Source organism: Hemitrygon akajei, chromosome 6, assembly GCF_048418815.1.
Source record: "Hemitrygon akajei chromosome 6, sHemAka1.3, whole genome shotgun sequence".
NCBI classification, from domain to species: Eukaryota; Metazoa; Chordata; class Chondrichthyes; order Myliobatiformes; family Dasyatidae; genus Hemitrygon; species Hemitrygon akajei.
This window is the reverse complement of record NC_133129.1, coordinates 111,736,341-111,759,637: the sequence shown is the minus strand read 5'-3', so window position 1 is coordinate 111,759,637 and position 23,297 is coordinate 111,736,341. Positions and strand designations below refer to the sequence as shown.

The 23,297-nt window shown below is 52.0% G+C and overlaps 1 protein-coding gene across 1 annotated transcript in view; it reads left to right on the top strand.

Moving 5' to 3' along the window:
• The first annotated feature begins 3,963 nt into the window (after window positions 1-3,963).
• The window catches only part of LOC140729832 (myosin-binding protein C, cardiac-type-like), a 22,667-nt gene continuing 3,333 nt past the window's right edge, over window positions 3,964-23,297 (top strand). The window contains exons 1-8 of the mRNA XM_073050044.1: window positions 3,964-4,200; window positions 4,730-4,996; window positions 7,334-7,564; window positions 7,709-7,857; window positions 16,309-16,426; window positions 17,458-17,506; window positions 19,854-19,901; window positions 21,952-22,011. Of these exons, the coding sequence (XP_072906145.1) occupies window positions 4,179-4,200; window positions 4,730-4,996; window positions 7,334-7,564; window positions 7,709-7,857; window positions 16,309-16,426; window positions 17,458-17,506; window positions 19,854-19,901; window positions 21,952-22,011 (944 nt within the window). The 5' untranslated portion in view covers window positions 3,964-4,178. The remainder of the gene's footprint in view (window positions 4,201-4,729; window positions 4,997-7,333; window positions 7,565-7,708; window positions 7,858-16,308; window positions 16,427-17,457; window positions 17,507-19,853; window positions 19,902-21,951; window positions 22,012-23,297) is intronic.

Genomic DNA, 23,297 nt, shown 5'->3' with positions numbered 1-23,297 from the left:
GGCACTTAACCTTGCAAGCAGAACGTGTTACACCTGCCCCTACACCTCCTCACTCACTATCTTTCAGGGCCCTTAACAGTTCTTCCAGTTGAGTCAACACCTCACCTGTGAGTCTGTTGTGGTCATTTACTGTGTTTGGTGCTCCCGGTGTGGCCTCCTGTATATCGGTGAGACCTAATGTAGATTGGGAGACCTCTTCGCCGAGCATCCAGGTTTCACCTATTACCTGGTGTTTCTCTCTCACCTCCCCACACCTTTGAAATCTGATCCTCAGTTTTTTTCCCTCCAGTCCTGCGGAAGGATATCGGCCCGAAACATCGACTGCACTCTTTTCCGCAGATGCTGTCTGGCCTGCTGAGTTCCTCCAGCATTTTCTGTGTGTTGCTTGGATTTCCAGCATCTGCAGATTTTCTCCTGTTTGACATTTTATTCCACTTTATTTTATTCTTTTACCTTGTTTTACTTGAATGCACTGTGTAATGAATGATCTGATCTGTATCAAGCTTTTCGTTGTATCTCAGTGCATGTGACAATAAGAATCCATTCAAAGTACCTAGACCACCATGTGAATCATGAAAGTCAAAGTAAATTTATTATCCAAATACGTTTATGTCACCATATACAACCTTGAGATTCATTTTCTCATGGGCATTTACAAGAAAATAAAGAAACACAATAGAATGTATAAAAACTGTACATAAATACTGACAAACAACCAACTTGCAAAAGGAGGCAAATTATGCAAATAAAAACATAAACAATACTGAGAACATGAGATAGAGTCCTGGAAACTGTTGTTGGCAAAATTTGAGATGATGATGAGAGGACATACAGGAGTAACATATATATGCTAGCTGAGTAGTGTTGCAGCAACAAGCTTGCACATAAAATCAGTAAAGACCAATTCTGATTGTGGACATCAGAAAGGGTAAGATGAGGGAACACTCACCAGTCCACATAGAGGGATTAGAAGTGGAAAGAGTGAACAATGTCAACTTCCTGGGTGTCAATGTCTCTGAGAATCTATCCTGGACCCAACATATCAATGCAGCTACAAGAAAGACATGACAGCAGCTATACTGCATTAGGAGTCCGAGATATGGCGTGTAATCAAAAACACTCGTAAATTTCTACAGATGTACTATGGAGAGAATTCTAACTGGCTGCATCACCATCTTGTGTGGGGGAAGTGAGGGGGGGGCTTCTGCACAAGATTGAAATAAGCTGCAGAGAGTTGTAAACTTAAGTCAGCTCCATCATGGGTACTAGCATCTGGTGTATCCAGGACATCTTGAATGAGCGATGTCTCAAACGGGTGGTGTCCATCACTGAGGATCGCTATTACTCAGGTCATACTTGTTCCCATTGCTTCTGTCAGGAAGGAGGTGCAGGAGCCTGTACGAACACACTCAATGATTCATGAACAGCCATCAGATTTCTGAATGGACATCAAACCCATGAACACGACTACCTCTCTGCTTTTTTATTTCTATTTTTTCTACATTTGCTTTGCATATTTAATCTAACTTGGTTCCTCAAGGTTGTTATAGCCGGGGGTGGTAATGGGGATAAGCTCCCACTACCTGTTACATGCCCCCAATGGTGTGCATCTCAAATACCCTACCACAACAAGTCCAGCTCCTGGCCTTCACGTGTGGCTTAGCTACTAAGCCCAGCAGAATTGTATCTACTGACTGGAGAAGGGGCAAAGCCAGGTTACTGGCGCTTTAAAACCAGTTGCTTTGGGAAGATGGGGCTCATCTGCTGTGGTTGTCAGTTCATCTAAGGGAAGGAAAACTCTGATCTCAAACCTCTGCTGCCTTGCCGCTATAACCACTCATGGGGAAGGCTTCGGGAGAAAACCCTGAGGGAAAAATCTGGAGCTGGTGCCCCTGAGGCCATCCTACATTGAGGTCAATGCTGACTGGCAACTCCTGCAATGCTGCCGGTACAAAACTGTATCAGGTCTCTGCCAATTCCTTTGGGTTTGTCAGATGCATGGAGGGGGGGGGGGGGGGAGCTTGCTCTCCATGTTGTACTCCCCAGGCTTGTATATCTAGACAGCTGGGACTTTATATCCATGGTTGACCCTGACCGACGGAGGCCTCATCCTCCTCATGTATATATACAAACTTTTGTGTGTATATATATATATATATATATATATATATACACACACACTTAATGTAGCTGACAGTTTATTTTCCCTTTTTTTTATTTAAGTATTGCATTGTACTACTGCTGCAAAGACAACAAAATATAATGACGTATGCCGGTGATATTAAACCTGATTCTGATTCTGAGCCTGTAGTTTGTTGACTCAGTTCAGAGTTGAGGTGAGTGTTCCAGGAGGCCAGTGGTTGTAGGATAATAACTATTCCTGAACCTGGACATAAGACTTCTATACCTCCTGCCAAAGCATGAAGAGAGCATGGCCTGGATGGTGGGACACTTTGATGATGGATGTTGCTTTCTTGTGGTAGCACTACTTGTAAATGTGCTGGATGGCGGGCAGGAGTTTTCCTGTGATGGACTTACCTGTATCTACCCCTTACATTGACTTTGCCTGTGACGGACTGGCCTGTGTCCATCACTGTATGTCGATTTTGCCTGTGACGGACTGGCTTGTGTCCATCACTTTCTGAAGACATTTCCATTCTTGGGCATTGGTGTTTCCATACCACACCATGATGTCCTCCATTGTGTTTCTATAGAAGTTCATCAAAGTTTTAGGTGATGTACCAAATCTATGCAAACTTCTAAGAAAGAAGAGGCACTGCCATGCCTTCTTTGTGATGGCACTTACACACTGGTCCCAGAACAAATTCTCTGATATGATAACACCAAGGAATTTAAAGTTACTGACCATCTCCACCTCTGATCCCCTGATGAGGAGGGGCTCCTGGACCTCTGGCTTCTTCCTCCTGTAGTTGATAATCAACTCTTTGGTTTTGCTGATGTTGAGTGAGAGGTTGTTGCTGTGGCAACATGCAACCAGATTTTCAGTCTCCCTCCTGTATGCCGATTTGTCACCACCTCTGATTCAGCCAACAACAGTGATGGCAGCAGCAAACTTAAATATGGTATTGGAGCTGTGCTTAGCCTCACAGTCATAGATATTAAGCGAATAGACCAGGGGGCTAAGCACACTCGAACTGACTGAGGTCTGCAAGTCAGGAAATCAAGGATCCAGTTGCACAAGGAGGATTCAAGGTCTTGGACTTTGCCTGTGATGGAGCTTTGTGCTTAGCTTTTGAGGGGCTGATAGTGTTGACTGCTGAGCTATATTCAATGAAGAGCATCCTGATGCATGCATCTTCATTGCCCAGGTGTTCCAGAGCTGAGTAAGGGGCCAATGAAATGGAGTCTGCTGCTGACCTGTTGAGACAGTAGGCAAATTGGAGGAGACCCAGGTCACTCCTCTTGCAGGAGTTGAAATGTTTCCTTTCAAACCTTTCAAAGCACTTCATCACAGTGGATGTAAGCGCTACCGGAGGATAATCATTGAGGCAGGTTACCATATTGTTCTTGGGCACCAGTATGATTGAAACCTGCCTGTACTGCAATCTGCTGAAGTGAGAGGTTGAAAAAGTCCATAAACACTCCAGCCAGTTGATTAGCACAGGTCTTCAGAATTTGTCCAGATACACCATCTGGGCCAGATGCCATCTGTGGATTCACCCTCCTAAATCCTGTGTCTCCATAGAAGTCCATGGCTCAAATCTGGTAAAAGGAATTAACAGGTCATTAATAGTGGGACGAATAGCCTGTTTCTGTGCGAAAAGATTCCTTCTGCCGACCCCTGCTCTTTAATTGTCTACATCTGTGGTTTATCTCTGTCCCGCGTCCCTGTGACTATTTCCGTCTCTTTTGTTTCTCCGCTTAATGCTGCCTGCAACTTATCTCTGGTTTGCTGACATACCGTGACGTGTGTAGTCTTCACTTTAAATGTCCGTGAGTGAGACCCCCAAGGTTATTGTGCGCGGAGATCGCGAAAGGAGGGCGAGACATCAAGAGACCAGGGCGTTGGAGACCAGACCCCGGGCGCTAAGAGCTATCTGGACGTCGGGATCCTGGAGTAACAAGACATCGGGAAATCAAGCTCCTTTCGCTGGGCACCGGGACACCGGACATCGGGACACAAGGACCCGAAGGGGGATCAAGCACAGGATCACAGGATGCCAGAACCTGGGAGAAAAGGTAGGGGTGTGTGTGTGTGTGTGTGTGTGTGTGTGTGTGTGTGTGTGTGTGTGTGTGTGTGTGTGTGTGTGTGTGTGTGTGTGTGTGTGTGTGTGTGTGTAGGAGGTAGGGGAACTGGGAGTTCGCTCCGCTCCCACTAATTGGGCAGCTGTAGCAGGAGGGAACTCGCCCCTTGTTTATCGCCGGGGCTCTGCAACCCTCAGAACCACCAACTTCGAAGCCCGTGGCTGGAGCCGGCAGTGCTGCCCTCCCAGCTGCCCCAGTGTGCGGGTGAGGTGGTGGGAGCGCAGGGTGTCGATGTTGCCGAGATAGAAGTGTGTGGGTGAAATGTGCTTGAGGTGGGGTGTGGGCGGATAAATGGTATGCGTAGAGTGGGGTGTAGTGTGGGTGGGGGTGTAGTTGTGTGGTAGGATACGGTGTGGCGGGTTGGGACGCTGTGGGGGGAGCGGGGGTTCCTCGCTCGAGGCTCTCAAGGTGTCTCCTGCCGATCTCCGCCTCCCACAACCCTAACTCCTCACCCTACCCACAGCCTCCTCGTTTATCAAGAAGCCCCGGAGTATGGTGCTGAGCGCGGGCAGCGACGCCACCTTCGTGGCGGAGACGGAGAAAGGGATATCCAAGGTGAGGTGGCAGCGGGATGGGGTGGACCTGGTGGCCAGCGACAGGTGGACCATCTCGGCCGAGGAGAACAGGCATACGCTGACCATCCATAGGGTCTCCAGCCTCGACGCTAAAATCTACGCAGTGATCGCAGGCAGCTCCAAGGTCAAGTTCGAGCTGAAGGTGACAGAGCCAGGTCAGTGGTGTGGAAATTGTGGGGAGGGGGGCGGAAGGTGACCTCTGCGAAAGAGCAGGATGGTCCTCCTCTCTCCCTGACCCGTCATCTTGCCCGATCTCAACCCTGGTGACCCTTAAGCCTGTCTGCGTGGGGTCAGTCACGGAACTCGTCACAGTTTGGACCTTTCGCACGTTAAAGAATCCGTAAACGCGTCAATGTGACGACGAGGAGATTCCCTGGATAACAGAGAAGCATTTCCCAAAAAGGTTTGCAAAAAAATTCTCAGATGTAGCATTGGTGAGGAAGACAAACCCTGTGGCACACACCCTGGTCCCTGGAATCTGTCCTTGGACAGCGAGGAGTGAGATACCCCTGGTGTCAGGCCCTCCCCAGCCTCTCTCCAAGGGATGTGGAGAATCAAAGAGGTCTCTGCATGCCCTCATCTATCCAGCTCCTCGGGGCAAGTGGGGCAGGTGAGCTTCCTGGGGCTTGTTCATGAGCTGGAGAGGAAAACAAGCTGTTGTGGAACTGCAGGTTAAAGCTGAAGATATTCTCCCTTTCCTTCCACTCATGTCCCTGCCTCCTCAGCCCTTCCCATTCCAGCAGCCTGGCATCGTCCTGCTTTATCATTGGTAAAACCCACACTCCTGTCAGCATTGAAATAGTTCCCTGGATATACTGCCATCCCAGACTAATGGGCAATGGTCCTGGCACTGACCTGGAATGCCATAGCTGTCCTTTCCACTCTTCACTGCTCCTCAATCAAGGCAAGGCCACATTAACACAAGAGTCCCATCTTGCGGGCACACAGCAAATAACCTGACCACTGGATCAGATTCCCACCCTCACATCCTGAGGCAAAGCTTCCCTCTCCCAGGTACCTGACAGTCCAGGCCCACGTTAGGAGTTAAACAGACAGCTGCAGCCTCCCTTGGAAATTCCTTGCATCTTTTAATCTTCACACCCCCCTCTGTGTAATGATTGCAAGTGGGACAGGAAATCTTGGAGTCATTGAGTGAGCTGGCCATCTGCATCTTCCTCCACCAACCACACTCCCCAACTCCCAATGACAGGGCTGAGCTATTAACAGGCATTGTTTGATCTATGAATAACCCGCGACTGGGCTGCATTCTGACACATGCTGTTCATCATCAACCCCTTGTCAAGGACTGCTTCCCAGAACAGTCACACATTCCAGCTGCCTGTTCTCCCTCCCCTCTACTCCCCGCCAAGTTGTCCCCATTCCTTTCGCCACTAGTTAATCTTTTGGAAGTTATTATTAAATCTGCTTTCAGCAGCCCTTTCAAGAACACATTCCAGCTCATGGTCCAGAACTGGGGTCCTTATCTCACTGCTCCCTTTGTGGGTTTGAAGTTTCAGTTCCCTGTAACATCCCCTTTAGTCAGGATTTTGTGCTATGATGATATTAGCCAGTCAAGCTGCTGTCTCATTGCTCCAGTGACATGGGGTTCAGTCCTGACCTCGGTTAATGTTTGCACCTTCTCCGTTATCCTATGAGCTTCCTCCGGTGCTCTGGTTTCCTCCACATCTTAAACATACGGGTCGGTAGGTGATTGACAAGAAAAGGTGGTCTTAGTGTGAGGAGAAATTGATGGGGAACAGTTCTAATGTAGGGTCTATAGTATACCCAAAGCATAGACTATCCCTTTGCCTCCACAGATGTTGTCTGAACCACTTAGATCCTTGCTTGCTGCTCTGGTTGACATCATCTTCAGTCCTTTGTGTCTCCAGAGTCTGGATTGGTCTCCAGACCAATCTAGGATTGGAGTAACTGCTTGCTGATGGCTGGCACTGACTGAAGGTGTCAAACAACCTGCTTCCCTGCCCTCTGACAATGGTCTTCATGAGCTGCTCTTTCCTCAGGACAGGTGCTGTCCTTCCCCTGAGTTGGAGTGGAACTCACAGCTACTAGGACAAGTTGGGAAGGCTGTTTTATAATAAACCCACGTTCCTCTGAACATCAACAACTTCCAATTTTATAGTTTTGAAAGTTCTCTGCCATTTTCCTCCTTGACCCTGTATTATCCTCTACTAGCCACATCCTTTCCCCTTACAACTACCCCCAGATTTTCTACGCCTCCCAACATCCCACAATTTGGAGGTGATGACCTCACAAGCTCCATGACCTTCCTGCTGTGGAAATATCTTCTTCACAGGAAACCGATCAAACTGTTTGTTAATATGTGGAGGCACTCTCTGCCAGGTCACCTGGCACCTGGTTACCTGGTTACCAGGCTCCTGGTTGCTTGGTGCCTGGATAGTTGGCAGAGAAGAGATTGCCCCAACTGAGAGACCCCAGTGGAAGGGACTCTCAACTCTTCCATTCCTCTGCAGAGACCATTCCTGGAGGATCCTGCGAGCAGAAGGCCAGTGGCGAGGCAGCATCAGGAGATCTGAGAGGAGAGAAAGTTCCAGAAGCTCGGAGTGTGGTAGAGGACCCACAGGGAAATAGAATGGAGCAGATTCTGACTCCTGTGGCCCAGGAAACTGGGAATGACAGGTTAAACCTGGCAGCAGCCGACAGCCTGTTTGTAGAGAAGCCACAGTCCGGAACAGTGACAGTTGGTAAGGAATTACGACTTTCATTCCAGAGACAGATTTAACCTCCTGCTCCCAAACTCACTGCCTGGTTAGGTCACATCCAGTGCAGGCAGTAGGGGCAGGACCATGGCTGTCACTGATAAGTCTTGTGCTGTTCCTGTTGCTCAGGTTCGGACATTACCTTTGTCACCAGGGTGATAGGCACCAACATCTTAAAGAAACCCAACATCAGGTGGTTCAAAGGCAAGTGGATGGACCTCGCCAGCAAAACTGGAGCCCACCTGCAGCTAAAGGAATCATACGATCGCAATAGCAAGGTATAAAACTGCTCCTCCATGATCAAAGCAAGACTGAAACAGCTTCCCTCTCCCCAACCCATCACTAGTCAACAATAACACCACCCAGGCTCTGTGGACAATGACATCTTCTCCCCTGGACACTGTTGAATGGTAACACCTCCCCCACCCCAGTAACACTCCCCCCACCCTGGACACTGATGAATGGTAACACTTCCCCACCCCAGTAAAAACCCCCCACCCCAGTAACACATCCCCCACGCTAGTCACTGGTGAACAGTAACACCCCTCACCCCAGTAACACTTCCCCACCCCAGTAAAGTCCCCCACCCTGGACACTGGTGAATGGTAACACCTCCCCCACCCCAGTAATACTCCCCCCACGCTAGTCACTGGTGAACAGTAACACCCCTCACCCCAGTAACATCCCCCAACCCAGTAACACGTCTCCACCCCAGACTCTGGTGAACAGTAACACATCCCCACCCCAGTAACACATCCCCACCCCAGTAACACATCCCACCCCAGAGTCTGGTGAACAGTAACACATCCCACCCCAGTCTCTGGTGGAACAGTAACACATCCCCACCCCAGTAACATGTCCCCACCCCAGTAACACATCCCACCCCAGACTCTGGTGAACAGTAACACGTTCTCACCCCAGTAACACATCCCCACCCCAGTAACACGTCCCACCCCAGTCTCTGGTGAACAGTAACACGTCCCCACCCCAGTAACACATCCCCACCCCAGTAACATGTCCCACCCCAGTCTCTGGTGAACAGTAACACGTCCCCACCCCAGTAACACATCCCCACCCCAGTAACACGTCCCACCCCAGACTCTGGTGAACAGTAACACGTTCTCACCCCGGTCTCTGGTGTACGGTAACACGTCCCCACCCCAGTAACACACCCCACCCCAGACTCTGGTGAACAGTAACATGTTCTCACCCCAGACTCTGGTGAACGGTAACACGTCCCCACCCCAGACTCTGGTGAACAGTAACACGTTCTCACCCCGGTCTCTTGTGTACGGTAACACGTCCCCACCCCAGTAACACACCCCACCCCAGACTCTGGTGAACAGTAACACGTTCTCACCCCAGACTCTGGTGAACGGTAACACATCCCCACCCCAGACTCTGGTGAACAGTAACACGTTCTCACCCCAGTCTCTGGTGAACGGTAACACGTCCCCACCCCAGTCACACACCCCACCCCAGACTCTGGTGAACAGTAACACGTCCCCACCCCAGTAACACACCCCACCCCAGTCTCTGGTGAACAGTAACACGTCCCCACCCCAGTAACACGACCCACCCCAGTAACACATCCCCACCCCAGTAACACATCCCACCCCAGACTCTGGTGAACAGTAACACGTCCCCACCCCAGTAACACGTCCCACCCCAGTCTCTGGTGAACAGTAACACGTCTCCACCCCAGACTCTGGTGAACAGTAACACGTCCCCACCCCAGTAACACGTCCCACCCCAGTCTCTGGTGAACAGTAACACGTCTCCACCCCAGACTCTGGTGAACAGTAACACGTCCCCACCCCAGACTCTGGTGAACAGTAACATGTTCTCACCCAAGTCTCTGGTGAACAGTAACATGTTCTCACCCCCAGTCTCTGGTGAACCGTAACACGTCCCCACCCCAGTAACACACCCCACCCCAGACTCTGGTGAACAGTAACATGTTCTCACCCTGGTCTCTGGTGAACCGTAACACGTCCCAACCCCAGTAACACACCCCACCCCAGTCTCTGGTGAACAGTAACACATCCCCACCCCAGACTCTGGTGAACAGTAACACGTCCCCACCCCAGTAACACAACCCACCCCAGTAACACATCCCCACCCCAGTAACACGTCCCACCCCAGTCTCTGGTGAACAGTAACACGTCCCCACCCCAGTAACACGTCTCCACCCCAGACTCTGGTGAACAGTAACACGTCCCCACCCCAGTAACACGTCTCCACTCCGGTCTCTGGTGAACAGTAACACATCCCCACCCCAGTTACATGTCCCCACCCCAGTAACACATCCCACCCCAGACTCTGGTGAACAGTAACACATCCCCACCCCAGTAACACGTCCCACCCCGGTCTCTGGAGAACAGTAACACGTCTCCACCCCAGACTCTGGTGAACAGTAACACGTCCCCACCCCAGTAACACATCCCCACCCCAGTAACACGTCCCACCCCAGACTCTGGTGAATAGTAACACGTCTCCACCCCAGACTCTGGTGAACAGTAACACATCCCCACCCCAGTAACACGTCCCACCCCGGTCTCTGGTGAACAGTAACACGTCTCCACCCCAGACTCTGGTGAACAGTAACACGTCCCCACCCCAGTAACACGTCCCACCCCGGTCTCTGATGAACAGTAACACATCCCCACCCCAGTAACACGTCCCACCCCAGTCTCTGGTGAACAGTAACATGTCTCCACCCCAGTAACACATCCCCACCCCAGTAACACGTCCCACCCCGGTCTCTGGTGAACAGTAACACGTCTCCACCCCAGACTCTGGTGAACCGTAACACATCTCCACCCCAGTAACACGTCTCCACCCCAGACTCTGGTGAAAAGTAACACGTCCCCCCCCAGACTCTGGTGAACAGTAACACGTCCCCACCCCAGTAACACATCCCCACCCCAGTAACACGTCTCCACCCCAGACTCTGGTGAACAGTAACACGTCCCCCCCCAGACTCTGGTGAACGGTAACACGTCCCCACCCCAGTAACACGTCCCACCCCAGACTCTGGTGAACAGTAACACATCCCCACCCCAGACTCTGGTGAACAGTAACATGTTCTCACCCCGGTCTCTGGTGTACAGTAACACGACCCCACCCCAGTAACACATCCCCACCCCAGACTCTGGTGAACAGTAACGCGTTCTCACCCCGGTCTCTGGTGTACGGTAACACGTCCCCACCCCAGTAACACACCCCACCCCAGACTCTGGTGAACAGTAACACGTTCTCACCCCAGACTCTGGTGAACGGTAACACATCCCCACCCCAGACTCTGGTGAACAGTAACACGTTCTCACCCCGGTCTCTGGTGTACGGTAACACGTCCCCAACCCAGTAACACACCCCACGCCAGACTCTGGTGAACAGTAACATGTTCTCACCCCAGACTCTGGTGAACGGTAACACGTCCCCACCCCAGACTCTGGTGAACAGTAACACATTCTCACCCCGGTCTCTTGTGTACGGTAACACGTCCCCACCCCAGTAAAACACCCCACCCCAGACTCTGGTGAACAGTAACACGTTCTCACCCCAGACTCTGGTGAACGGTAACACATCCCCACCCCAGACTCTGGTGAACAGTAACACGTTCTCACCCCAGTCTCTGGTGAACGGTAACACGTCCCCACCCCAGACTCTGGTGAACAGTAACACGTCCCCACCCCAGTCACACACCCCACCCCAGACTCTGGTGAACAGTAACACGTCCCCACCCCAGTAACACACCCCACCCCAGTCTCTGGTGAACAGTAACACATCCCCACCCCAGACTCTGGTGAACAGTAACACATCCCCACCCCAGTAACACGACCCACCCCAGTAACACATCCCCACCCCAGTAACACGTCCCACCCCAGACTCTGGTGAACAGTAACACGTCCCCACCCCAGTAACACGACCCACCCCAGTAACACATCCCCACCCCAGTAACACGTCCCACACCAGTCTCTGGTGAACAGTAACACGTCCCCACCCCAGTAACACGTCTCCACCCCAGACTCTGGTGAACAGTAACACGTCCCACCCCGGTCTCTGGTGAACAGTAACACGTCTCCACCCCTGACTCTGGTGAACAGTAACACATCCCCACCCCAGTAACACGTCCCACCCCGGTCTCTGGTGAACAGTAACACGTCTCCACCCCAGACTCTGGTGAACAGTAACACGTCCCCACCCCAGTAACACGTCCCACCCCAGTCTCTGGTGAACAGTAACACGTCTCCACCCCAGACTCTGGTGAACCGTAACACATCTCCACCCCAGTAACACGTCTCCACCCCAGACTCTGGTGAACAGTAACACGTCCCCCCCCCCAGACTCTGGTGAACAGTAACACGTTCTCACCCCAGACTCTGGTGAACGGTAACACGTCCCCACCCCATACTCTGGTGAACAGTAACACATTCTCACCCCGGTCTCTGGTGAACGGTTACACGTCCCCACCCCAGTAACACGTCCCACCCCAGACTCTGGTGAACAGTAACACATCCCCACCCCAGACTCTGGTGAACAGTAACATGTTCTCACCCCGGTCTCTGGTGTACAGTAACACGACCCCACCCCAGTAACACATCCCCACCCCAGACTCTGGTGAACAGTAACACGTTCTCACCCCGGTCTCTGGTGTACGGTAACACGTCCCCACCCCAGTAACACACCCCACCCCAGTCTCTGGTGAACAGTAACACGTCCCCACCCCAGACTCTGGTGAACAGTAACACGTTCTCACCCCGGTCTCTGGTGTACGGTAACATGTCCCCACCCCAGTAACACACCCCACCCCAGACTCTGGTGAACAGTAACATGTTCTCACCCCAGACTCTGGTGAACGGTAACACGTCCCCACCCCAGACTCTGGTGAACAGTAACACGTTCTCACCCCGGTCTCTTGTGTACGGTAACACGTCCCCACCCCAGTAACACACCCCACCCCAGACTCTGGTGAACAGTAACACGTTCTCACCCCAGACTCTGGTGAACGGTAACACATCCCCACCCCAGACTCTGGTGAACAGTAACACGTTCTCACCCCAGTCTCTGGTGAACGGTAACACGTCCCCACCCCAGACTCTGGTGAACAGTAACACGTCCCCACCCCAGTCACACACCCCACCCCAGACTCTGGTGAACAGTAACACGTCCCCACCCCAGTAACACACCCCACCCCAGTCTCTGGTGAACAGTAACACGTCCCCACCCCAGACTCTGGTGAACAGTAACACGTCCCCACCCCAGTAACACGACCCACCCCAGTAACACATCCCCACCCCAGTAACACGTCCCACCCCAGACTCTGGTGAATAGTAACACGTCCCCACCCCAGTAACACGACCCACCCCAGTAACACATCCCCACCCCAGTAACACGTCTCCACCCCAGACTCTGGTGAACAGTAACACGTCCCCACCCCAGTAACACGTCTCCACCCCAGACTCTGGTGAACAGTAACACATCCCCACCCCAGTAACACGTCCCACCCCGGTCTCTGGTGAACAGTAACACGTCTCCACCCCAGACTCTGGTGAACCGTAACACATCCCCACCCCAGTAACACGTCTCCACCCCAGACTCTGGTGAACAGTAACACGTCCCCACCCCAGACTCTGGTGAACAGTAACACGTTCTCACCCCAGACTCTGGTGAACGGTAACACGTCCCCACCCCATACTCTGGTGAACAGTAACACGTTCTCACCCCGGTCTCTGGTGAACAGTAACACGTCCCCACCCCAGTAACACGTCCCACCCCAGACTCTGGTGAACAGTAACACATCCCCACCCCAGACTCTGGTGAACAGTAACATGTTCTCACCCCGGTCTCTTGTGTACAGTAACACGACCCCACCCCAGTAACACTTCCCCACCCCAGACTCTGGTGAACAGTAACACGTTCTCACCCCGGTCTCTGGTGTACGGTAACACGTCCCCACCCCAGTAACACACCCCACCCCAGACTCTGGTGAACAGTAACACATCCCACCCCAGACTCTGGTGAACAGTAACACGTTCTCACCCCAGACTCTGATGAATGGTAACACATCCCCACCCCAGACTCTGGTGAACAGTAACACGTTCTCACCCTAGACTCTGGTGAACGGTAACACGTCCCCACCCCAGACTCTGGTGAACAGTAACACGTCCCCACCCCAGTAACACACCACACCCCAGACTCTGGTGAACAGTAACACGTTCTCACCCTAGACTCTGGTGAACGGTAACACGTTCTCACCCCAGTCTCTGGTGAACAGTAACACGTCCCCACCCCAGTAACACGTCCCACCCCAGACTCTGGTGAACCGTAACACATCCCCACCCCAGTAACACGTCTCCACCCCAGACTCTGGTGAACAGTAACACGTCCCCACCCCAGACTCTGGTGAACAGTAACACGTTCTCACCCCAGACTCTGGTGAACGGTAACACGTCCCCACCCCATACTCTGGTGAACAGTAACACGTTCTCACCCCGGTCTCTGGTGAACAGTAACACGTCCCCACCCCAGTAACACGTCCCACCCCAGACTCTGGTGAACAGTAACACATCCCCACCCCAGACTCTGGTGAACAGTAACATGTTCTCACCCCGGTCTCTTGTGTACAGTAACACGACCCCACCCCAGTAACACTTCCCCACCCCAGACTCTGGTGAACAGTAACACGTTCTCACCCCGGTCTCTGGTGTACGGTAACACGTCCCCACCCCAGTAACACACCCCACCCCAGACTCTGGTGAACAGTAACACATCCCACCCCAGACTCTGGTGAACAGTAACACGTTCTCACCCCAGACTCTGATGAATGGTAACACATCCCCACCCCAGACTCTGGTGAACAGTAACACGTTCTCACCCTAGACTCTGGTGAACGGTAACACGTCCCCACCCCAGACTCTGGTGAACAGTAACACGTCCCCACCCCAGTAACACACCACACCCCAGACTCTGGTGAACAGTAACACGTTCTCACCCCAGACTCTGGTGAACAGTAACACGTTCTCACCCCGGTCTCTGGTGTACGGTAACACGTCCCCACCCCAGTAACACGTCCCACCCCAGACTCTGGTGAACAGTAACACGTTCTCACCCCAGACTCTGGTGAACAGTAACACGTTCTCACCCCGGTCTCTGGTGTACGGTAACACGTCCCCACCCCAGTAACACGTCCCACCCCAGACTCTGGTGAACAGTAACACGTTCTCACCCCAGACTCTGGTGAACAGTAACACGTCCCCACCCCAGTAACACACCCCACCCCAGACTCTGGTGAACAGTAACACGTCCCCACCCCAGTAACACACCCCACCCCAGACTCTGGTGAACAGTAACACGTTCTCACCCCAGACTCTGGTGAACAGTAACACGTCCCCACCCCAGTAACACGTCCCACCCCAGACTCTGGTGAACAGTAACACGTTCTCACCCCAGACTCTGGTGAACAGTAACACGACCCCACCCCAGTAACACACCCCACCCCAGACTCTGGTGAACGGTAACACGTCCCCACCCCAGTAACACGTCCCCATCCCAGACTCTGGTGAACGGTAACACGTCCCCACCCCAGTAACACGTCCCCACCCCAGACTCTGGTGAACAATAACACGTTCTCACCCCGGTCTCTGGTGAACATCTTCTTCAATCACTGGTGAATATTAACACCTGCCCCGGCCAAGGTGAGCAGCATCTCCTTCTTCCTGGTTACCAGTGAACAAATAGTCCTTCCCCAGTCAGTGGAATATAGTAACTATTCCCTGTGCTCATCTCTTTCACCCAGGTTGTTATACCCCACGGTAGTTCTGTAACCCACCACGGTGAATACGTCCCTTCATCTGTTAGCAATGGTGACCCCCCCCCCCCCCCACCTCCAGTCATGAACTTCAATGGATAGTGAAGGCACTCCCTTACCTTACACCACTAGTGACAGATAATTCTGTCTCCTGGTCTCTTTCTCGCCCAGCTGGGTGACTGGCACGGAGCTGTCAGCCCAGGTCTGTGAGGTGGGGGTGCCTACAGCTGGGTGACTGGCACGGAGCTGTCAGCCCAGGTCTGTGAGGTGGGGGTGCCTACAGCTGGGTGACTGGCACGGAGCTGTCAGCCCAGGTCTGTGAGGTGGGGGTGCCTACAGCTGGGTGACTGGCACGGAGCTGTCAGCCCAGGTCTGTGAGGTGGGAGTGCCTACAGCTGGGTGACTGGCACGGAGCTGTCAGCCCAGGTCTGTGAGGTGGGGGTGCCTACAGCTGGGTGACTGGCACGGAGCTGTCAGCCCAGGTCTGTGAGGTGGGGGTGCCTACAGCTGGGTGACTGGCACGGAGCTGTCAGCCCAGGTCTGTGAGGTGGGGGTGCCTACAGCTGGGTGACTGGCACGGAGCTGTCAGCCCAGGTCTGTGAGGTGGGGGTGCCTACAGCTGGGTGACTGGCACGGAGCTGTCAGCCCAGGTCTGTGAGGTGGGGGTGCCTACAGCTGGGTGACTGGCACGGAGCTGTCAGCCCAGGTCTGTGAGGTGGGGGTGCCTACAGCTGGGTGACTGGCACGGAGCTGTCAGCCCAGGTCTGTGAGGTGGGGGTGCCTACAGCTGGGTGACTGGCACGGAGCTGTCCAGCCCTTTAATGTGAGCCCCTAGGTCACAGGTCCAGTGATGAACCTGCCCCTTCCTTGTGTGGTTCCTGCGCTGTTCACCCCTTCTCTCACTCCCCCACCACAGGTTTATACCTTTGAGATGCACATCATGCAGGCAAAGCCCAGCGACGCAGGAGGGTACCGGTGTGAGGTCAATGACAAGGACAAGTTTGATTGCTGCAGCTTCGAGCTGAATGTGCAAGGTGAGGGCAAGTAAGCTGTCCCTGGAGGCTACTGGCCTTTCTCACCCCCCCCCCTTCTACATCAGTGTCTTCAGGCTGAGATCATCACTGTCCACAGGACCAGTACAAAGACAAGCTCTTCACTCTATGTGACAATCACAAAAGAATAAACCAATAAATATCTCAGCCAGGCTAGTTCATAAGAGGTGTCTGGCTGGAATGACAGTGATCACAAACTACTGGGTGTGTGCAAGATATCCTCATGCAGCAATCAGGAGAGACTCTGTAGAGAGAGAAATGATAATCCCCACATTCCCAACAGCTCTCCCTGGTTCACTTACACAACTAAGGGCAACTTTAGAGACAGACCAGTTCACATATCAACCCACATTTGGGATTTGGGAGGAAACTGCAGCACCTGGGGCATTATCCACACATGGAGAACGTGTAAACTCCACATGGACAGCACTGGAAATCAGGTTTATTGTCACTGACGTAGAAAATATGAAATGTGTTGCCTTGCAGCAGGAGTACAGTACAGTACAAGGACAAAATTATTGCAAGTTGCAAAACTAAATAAATATTTCTAAAAGGGGGGGACAATGAGGTTGTGTTGATACGTTGATGGTGGAGGGGTAGAAACTGCTCCTGAATTGTTGAGTGTAGCTCCCCAGTGGTAGTAACAAGAAGAGGGCTTGTCCCTGGCAGTGAGAGTCCTTCATGATGGATGCTGAATTCTTGAGGCCCCAGCTCCTGAAGATGGGTTGTGCCGTGATGGAGCTGGCAGACTATACAAACCCTCAGCCACACGTGATCCTGTACACTGGAACCTCCATAGCAGCTGCTGATAAACCAGTTAGCGTGCCGTCCATTGTTCAGTGTGACCAAACCTGGGTCACTGAAACTGTAAGGCGGCTGCCCAGTCCTCTTGGACTAGTGGGCTGGGGAGTGGAAGGCAGGGCATGAGCCTGGGAGGTGGGGTGCAATGTGCAGAGATTGCAGGTTCGTACCTGATGCCTGTAAAAATTTACTTCGGCTTGTTCTATTCCCAGAAGCACCGATGCAAGAGGAGTTAGACATTCTATCTCAATTCAGACGCACGTAAGTGATGCTCTCGTTAATCTGAGTTGTGAGAGGGGATTTAATGAAGCAGGGGGTCGTACAGTGGGAGAGCACCGGTCACTGCCAACTGACTGACTGACGGTCACTTGCGGTCAGTCTCTTATCTCTGGGATGTCCGTCAGTCTGACCCTTCTGCATTGTGCAGAGTTGACATGGGTTCTCAAGCTCCACTGCACGTGGAGGTTCTGCCCATCCCTCCCACAGGCTGGTAGTCACCTGTCCATCCACATGATGGTCTACTCATTCCCTTTCTCCATTTCTGCCCTTCTCCACACGCCTGTAGGTTGTTCAGAGTTACAAGCGAGATACAGCCACAGAGCACAGAAACAGGCTCTTCAACCCATCTAGTCCTCACCAACCCAATCTCCTGCCTGATCCCATCTACCCACCTACACTACAGCCCTCCATACCCTTCCTATTAGTTACTTATTCAGACCTTTCTGAAATGTTACAATTAAACCTGTATCCATCACTTTCACTGGCAGCTTGTTCTCATTTGCACCACCCTTTGAGTGAAGAGGTTCCTCTCAGATACACCTTAAATATTTTACCTTTCACCCTAAACCTATAACTTCTACTTCTAGGGTCACTCAACCTGAAGGGAAAATGTCTGCATGCGTTTGCCCTGTCTATACCCTTATAATTCTGTATACCTCTGTAAAATCTCCCCTCATTCTCCCATGCTCCTGGGAATAAACGCTAAACCTATGTGACCTTTCCCTATGACTCAGGTCCTCAAGACCAGACAACATCCTTGTAAATTTTCTCTGCAGTCTTTCAATGGAAATTTCCAAAGTACATTTCTTTGCACTCTCTCATGATTTCAAGAAGCTGGAAATTGGAGCAACCCACAACAATAAAACACTAGAGGAACTTAGTAGGTCAGGGCAGCATTTATGGAGGGAAATGAAAAGTCAACATTTCGGGCAGTCCTGATGAAGGGTCTTGGTCTAAAATGTCGACTGGTCCTTTCCTTCACTCTGTTTTTGCTGCGTAACCTGCTAGACTCCAGCATTTTGTGTAAGTGTTCAGTTTATCCAGTTGTACTGCCCATAACCACTTTACTCCAGTTTACTCACTCTTTGGTTTGTCACTAACCTGCTCTGTGATCCAGGGGCTGAACAGGTGAGGCACACAGTTGGATCGGGAGATGATAGAGGGAATGCAAAGGTCCTTGGGAAGTGAAGAATGAGGCACCATTGTTATGGGGACAGCTACTTTATTAGATGTTTATCTAGTTCAGATCAGACAGGGTCAGCCCGCTCCAGTTAGCAGCAAGAGAAATAAAACAGTGAGAGAGTGAGAGTGAGTGAGAAAGTAGAGAGTACGTGAGTGAGAGTGCGCGACTGTGAGTGAGATAGAGTGAGAAAGGGAGTGTGAGTGAGTGAGAGGGAAAGAAAAATAGTGAGAGAAAGTGAGACTGAGAGAATGCGTGAGAGTGAAAGAGAAGTGAGAGAGTGAGTGAAACAGAGAGAGAGTGAAAGTGAAAGAAAGAATGAGAGTGAGTGAGAAAGAGTGAAAGTGGGAGTGGGAGAGAGTGAGAATGGGTGAGAGGAAGTGTGACAGAGAGTGAGAGAGAATATGAGTGAGAGTTGAGAGAGAGTGAGAGTGTGTGTGGAAGAGACTGAGAGAGAATGAGAGTGAGAGAGTGTGAGAGTGATAGAGTGACAGTGAGAGTGAGGCAGGTAGAGCATGTGAGAATGTGAGTGAGAGAAAGTGAGACAGAGAGAGTGAGAGTGAGTGTTAGCGAGTGAGAGTAAAGGGTGAGTGAGTGAAAGAGAAAGTGAGGGAGTAAGTGAGAGTGAGAGAGAGTGAATCAGAGAGTTAGAGAGTGGGAGTGAGAGAGAATGTGAGAAAGTAAGAGAATGAGTGAGAGGGAGAGTGAGATAGTGAAAGAGAAAGTGAGAGTGTGAGGGTGAAAGAGAGAGTGGGATAGAGAAGGTAAAGACAAGAAGGGAAGAACAAAATACTGTAGGTTGCATGTTCCCTCTTCACACTAATGTTTTAATGAATTCAAGTGAGATAGATGAGGTATGATATGAACAGTTTGTCAGACAACATGGATAATCTTGATTTACACTGCCCTGGCATCTCAGAAAGAAGTACACAAACTCACAAAGAAATTTCAGAGGTACAGAACCAACTATTCTGCAGATCTGAAAATCTACTGAGAATTTACGGACAAAGTTGATTTAAATAGTAATTTAGACCCTAATTCAACAGTGCACTCCCCCCACCAGCCCTCAATTCCCACTCCCGGGTTCAATCCTGGTGTTCATTGGCCACCTGGAGCCGTATTTAACCTGTGCTTCAAACCACCATTTAGGAGCCTGTCGTCACTGGGAGCCCAGCGGTGGAGGCGGACCAGCAACAGGTAGTACTGTTTGCAGTGGAGCTCAGAGCCTCTGCTTCCATGCCCTTTGCCCTTAAAGGGGAAGCATACCCCCGGCAGGGTGCAGAGCGAGGGGGACCATGGCTGCAGCCCCTAAGAAGCTGGGGCTCTGACCTGCTCAAACAGGGATCCCAGAATCTTCCCACCTCTCAGAGCTCTGGGACAGGCTGGATTCTGGGGCGTGCTGGAGTGCTCACTGTAGTCACTAATGTGCACTTGGTACACGCCTCCCTCACTCCTAGCAATTCCTCACCTCCTACCCTTCATTAAGAAATGTTCCCTTCCTCCTTTTTCTAATCTCCCCTCCCTGCCATCATTATGCCCTCCACCCCACTCTCCCTATCCCCTCTCCACCCTATTTCCTGCCCCCCACTACAGCCCTACTCCAATTCCTCTGGGATTATAATCCATGCTAATACTTCACTGTTCAGTCATTGCCATCCCCTCTCATTCTCCTCTACTCCTTCCCTTCCCTCGCTCCTGTCTTCCCCTCCTTCCTTCCTCACTTCTCCCATCCCTGCTTCCTCCTTTCCCCCTTCTTCTGATCCTCATTGCCTCCCACCCTACCACCCTCCCGTCCCATCCTACACCCCTCCACAGATCTGCCCCTTCAGAGAAACTAGCTTGGTGTCCAAGCATCGTTGCCAGTGGAGGAGCACAAGCTGCTCCAGGAGGGGCAGGGTATACAGACCATGTAGCAGCTGGTCCTCACAACTCTCCACCAGTCCAGGAGTGATGTACTGCGGTGAGCCTGCTCAGTTGGTTCACTACTAATGCCTCGGAGCAAGGACCACCTCAACCAACAGCCAGATGTTTGAAGTGAAACAACTCCTTCCTCTGTACCATTCCCCCACTCATCCTTCCCCTTCTCCCTTCCCATTCTCCTCCCCTCCTCTCTCTTCCATTCTCCCTTCTCCCCTTCCCATTCTCCTCCCCTCCTCTCTCTTCCATTATCCCTTCTCCCCTTCCCATTCTCCTCCCCTCCTCTCTCCTCCATTCTCCTCCCCTTTCTCATCTCCTCTTCTCCACCTCCCTCTTTACTCATCCTTACCCCTCCTCCTCCTCTCCTGCCTTCCCTATGTTCTTCTTCCCCTTCACCCAGCCCTCTCTCTCCCTCCTCAGTGGGTAGTAAATGTCATTCATCCAGTAGAGGCCCCTGGCCTGTTTTATTTAGCACTGCTGACTCATTAACACCAACAACTGTACCTTGTGCTGACTCCACTGTCAGGGATTAACACTTCAGCACCAGAAATCAGGAGCCTGGAGCACAGAACAGTGAGCCAAGTCCACACAGCCGTGACCAGCACTGTGAACCGTGTAAAGAGAAGGCGGTGGGGAGAGCATCAAGTGACATCTGGACAGAGAAACAAGAGTCAGGGTCAGGGGTTGATCAGAAATGGCAGCTGTTCAGAAGGAGATCATACTTTAAGTCACAGTGATGGGAAGGGGAAGTGGACAAGGAGGATGTCTCTCAATTTAGCCTGAGGCAGACATGCACCTTCAAGCCAAGCTCCAAATGTAGAGTATGGCGGTCGTTGTACATAGAATAGACACTTCTGGAGCTTGCTATCATGAAGGAGATATTTTGAAGATGAGATACCATGAACAATGACCATATTTATATGCAGTGTCCCACCACGCACTTTCAGGGGCAGTGTCGAGGGAGTACCCCGCTGTGTCTGATTCGTGCTGTCCTGACCTGGGCAGTTTGGGACACTGTACTAGAGAGAGTTTCCCTTGGTATCTAATTCATGTCCTGGGGATGTGTGGTAGAACAGCAAAAAGGGAGCTTTCACCTGGGACAGTGCAGGAGCTTTGCACGTAGATGTTGAAGACTGACAGGGTCCATGAATTTCAGGCACAACTGCCAGATGTATTAGGCTACACAAGTCTGGGTGAAGGATTCAGCAGGGTGAACCCTGTGAGACAGAGTGGTGCCAGGGGTCAGGGATCACCGCTGACTGACCATCGGAGGCTCAGGGGATGAGCGGAGCTGCACCCTAACCTTTAACTTCCTGATCTCTCCCTGCAGTAGCACCGATGTGGGGAAGGAAGCTGGGGAGCTGGACTTCAGCGCACTCCTGAAGAAGAGGTAAGTGGGAGATATCCTGACCGAACCTCTTGGGAGGGGGATTTTAGGAGGTTGCTGGGGGGGGGCTACTCTTGATGAACAAGCAGAGCTCCTGCATTCCTGTGGATGGATCAAAGGGAGCTGGTGTGCGAAGGGGATGGCTCTGAGAAACATAGAAAACCTACAGCACAATACAGGCCTGTCGGCCCAAAAGCTGTGCCGAACATGTCCTTACCTTAGAATTTACCTATGGTTACCTATAGCATTTTCTTCCTGGATCTATCTCCCTTGCAGGGGATTCTGGGGTCGAGGTTTACCTCTTCTTCCTGACCCCTCACTCCTAGCTGTTTAATGTTCACCTCACTTTGCTGCCATAGGGCTTTAAACCACTAGTATACCAACAGTGAGGCCAGGGTGTGTGTGTGTGTGTGTGAGTGTGAGTGTGTGTGTCCCACTGTGGCACTGGGAACATGACCCCTGCCCGTGCAGTGTGTCCCCACTGTGGCACTGGGAACATGACCCCTTGCCCGTGCAGTGTGTCCCACTGTGGCACTGGGAACATGACCCCTGCCCGTGCAGTCTGTCCCACTGTGGCACTGGGAACATGACCCCTGCCCGTGCAGTGTGTCCCACTGTGGCACTGGGAACATGACCCCTGCCCGTGCAGTCTGTCCCACTGTGGCACTGGGAACATGACCCCTGCCCGTGCAGTCTGTCCCACTGTGGCACTGGGAACATGACCCCTGCCCGTGCAGTCTGTCCCACTGTGGCACTGGGAACATGACCCCTGCCCGTGCAGTGTGTCTCACTGTGGCACTGGGAACATGACCCCTGCCCGTGCAGTCTGTCCCACTGTGGCACTGGGAACATGACCCCTGCCCGTGCAGTGTGTCTCACTGTGGCACTGGGAACATGACCCCTGCCCGTGCAGTCTGTCCCACTGTGGCACTGGGAACATGACCCCCTGCCCGTGCGGTGTGTCTCACTGTGGCACTGGGGCCTGAAGCTGCATTATTGCTCTGTAAAACAGTGGGGTCCTGATTTTCTTCATTGCTTTCCCTTGTGCGTTTTACAAGTATTTTACAGCGAATTTGGGGTTTTTATTTGGGGCAAGGTACAAAGTGTTAACAAAGGATTCACGATAATCACCCTTGTCCAATTCCCTGTGCTGTTGTCTGCAAAGGGGTATTTTTGCTCCTTAATCATTTGAATTCTGACTTTCTGTTTCTCCCTGGAACGCTGATCATCACTGCAACACTGTCACATCTCTGTACCTGCCGGGTCTGCTCATCAGAGGGTAAGCACAC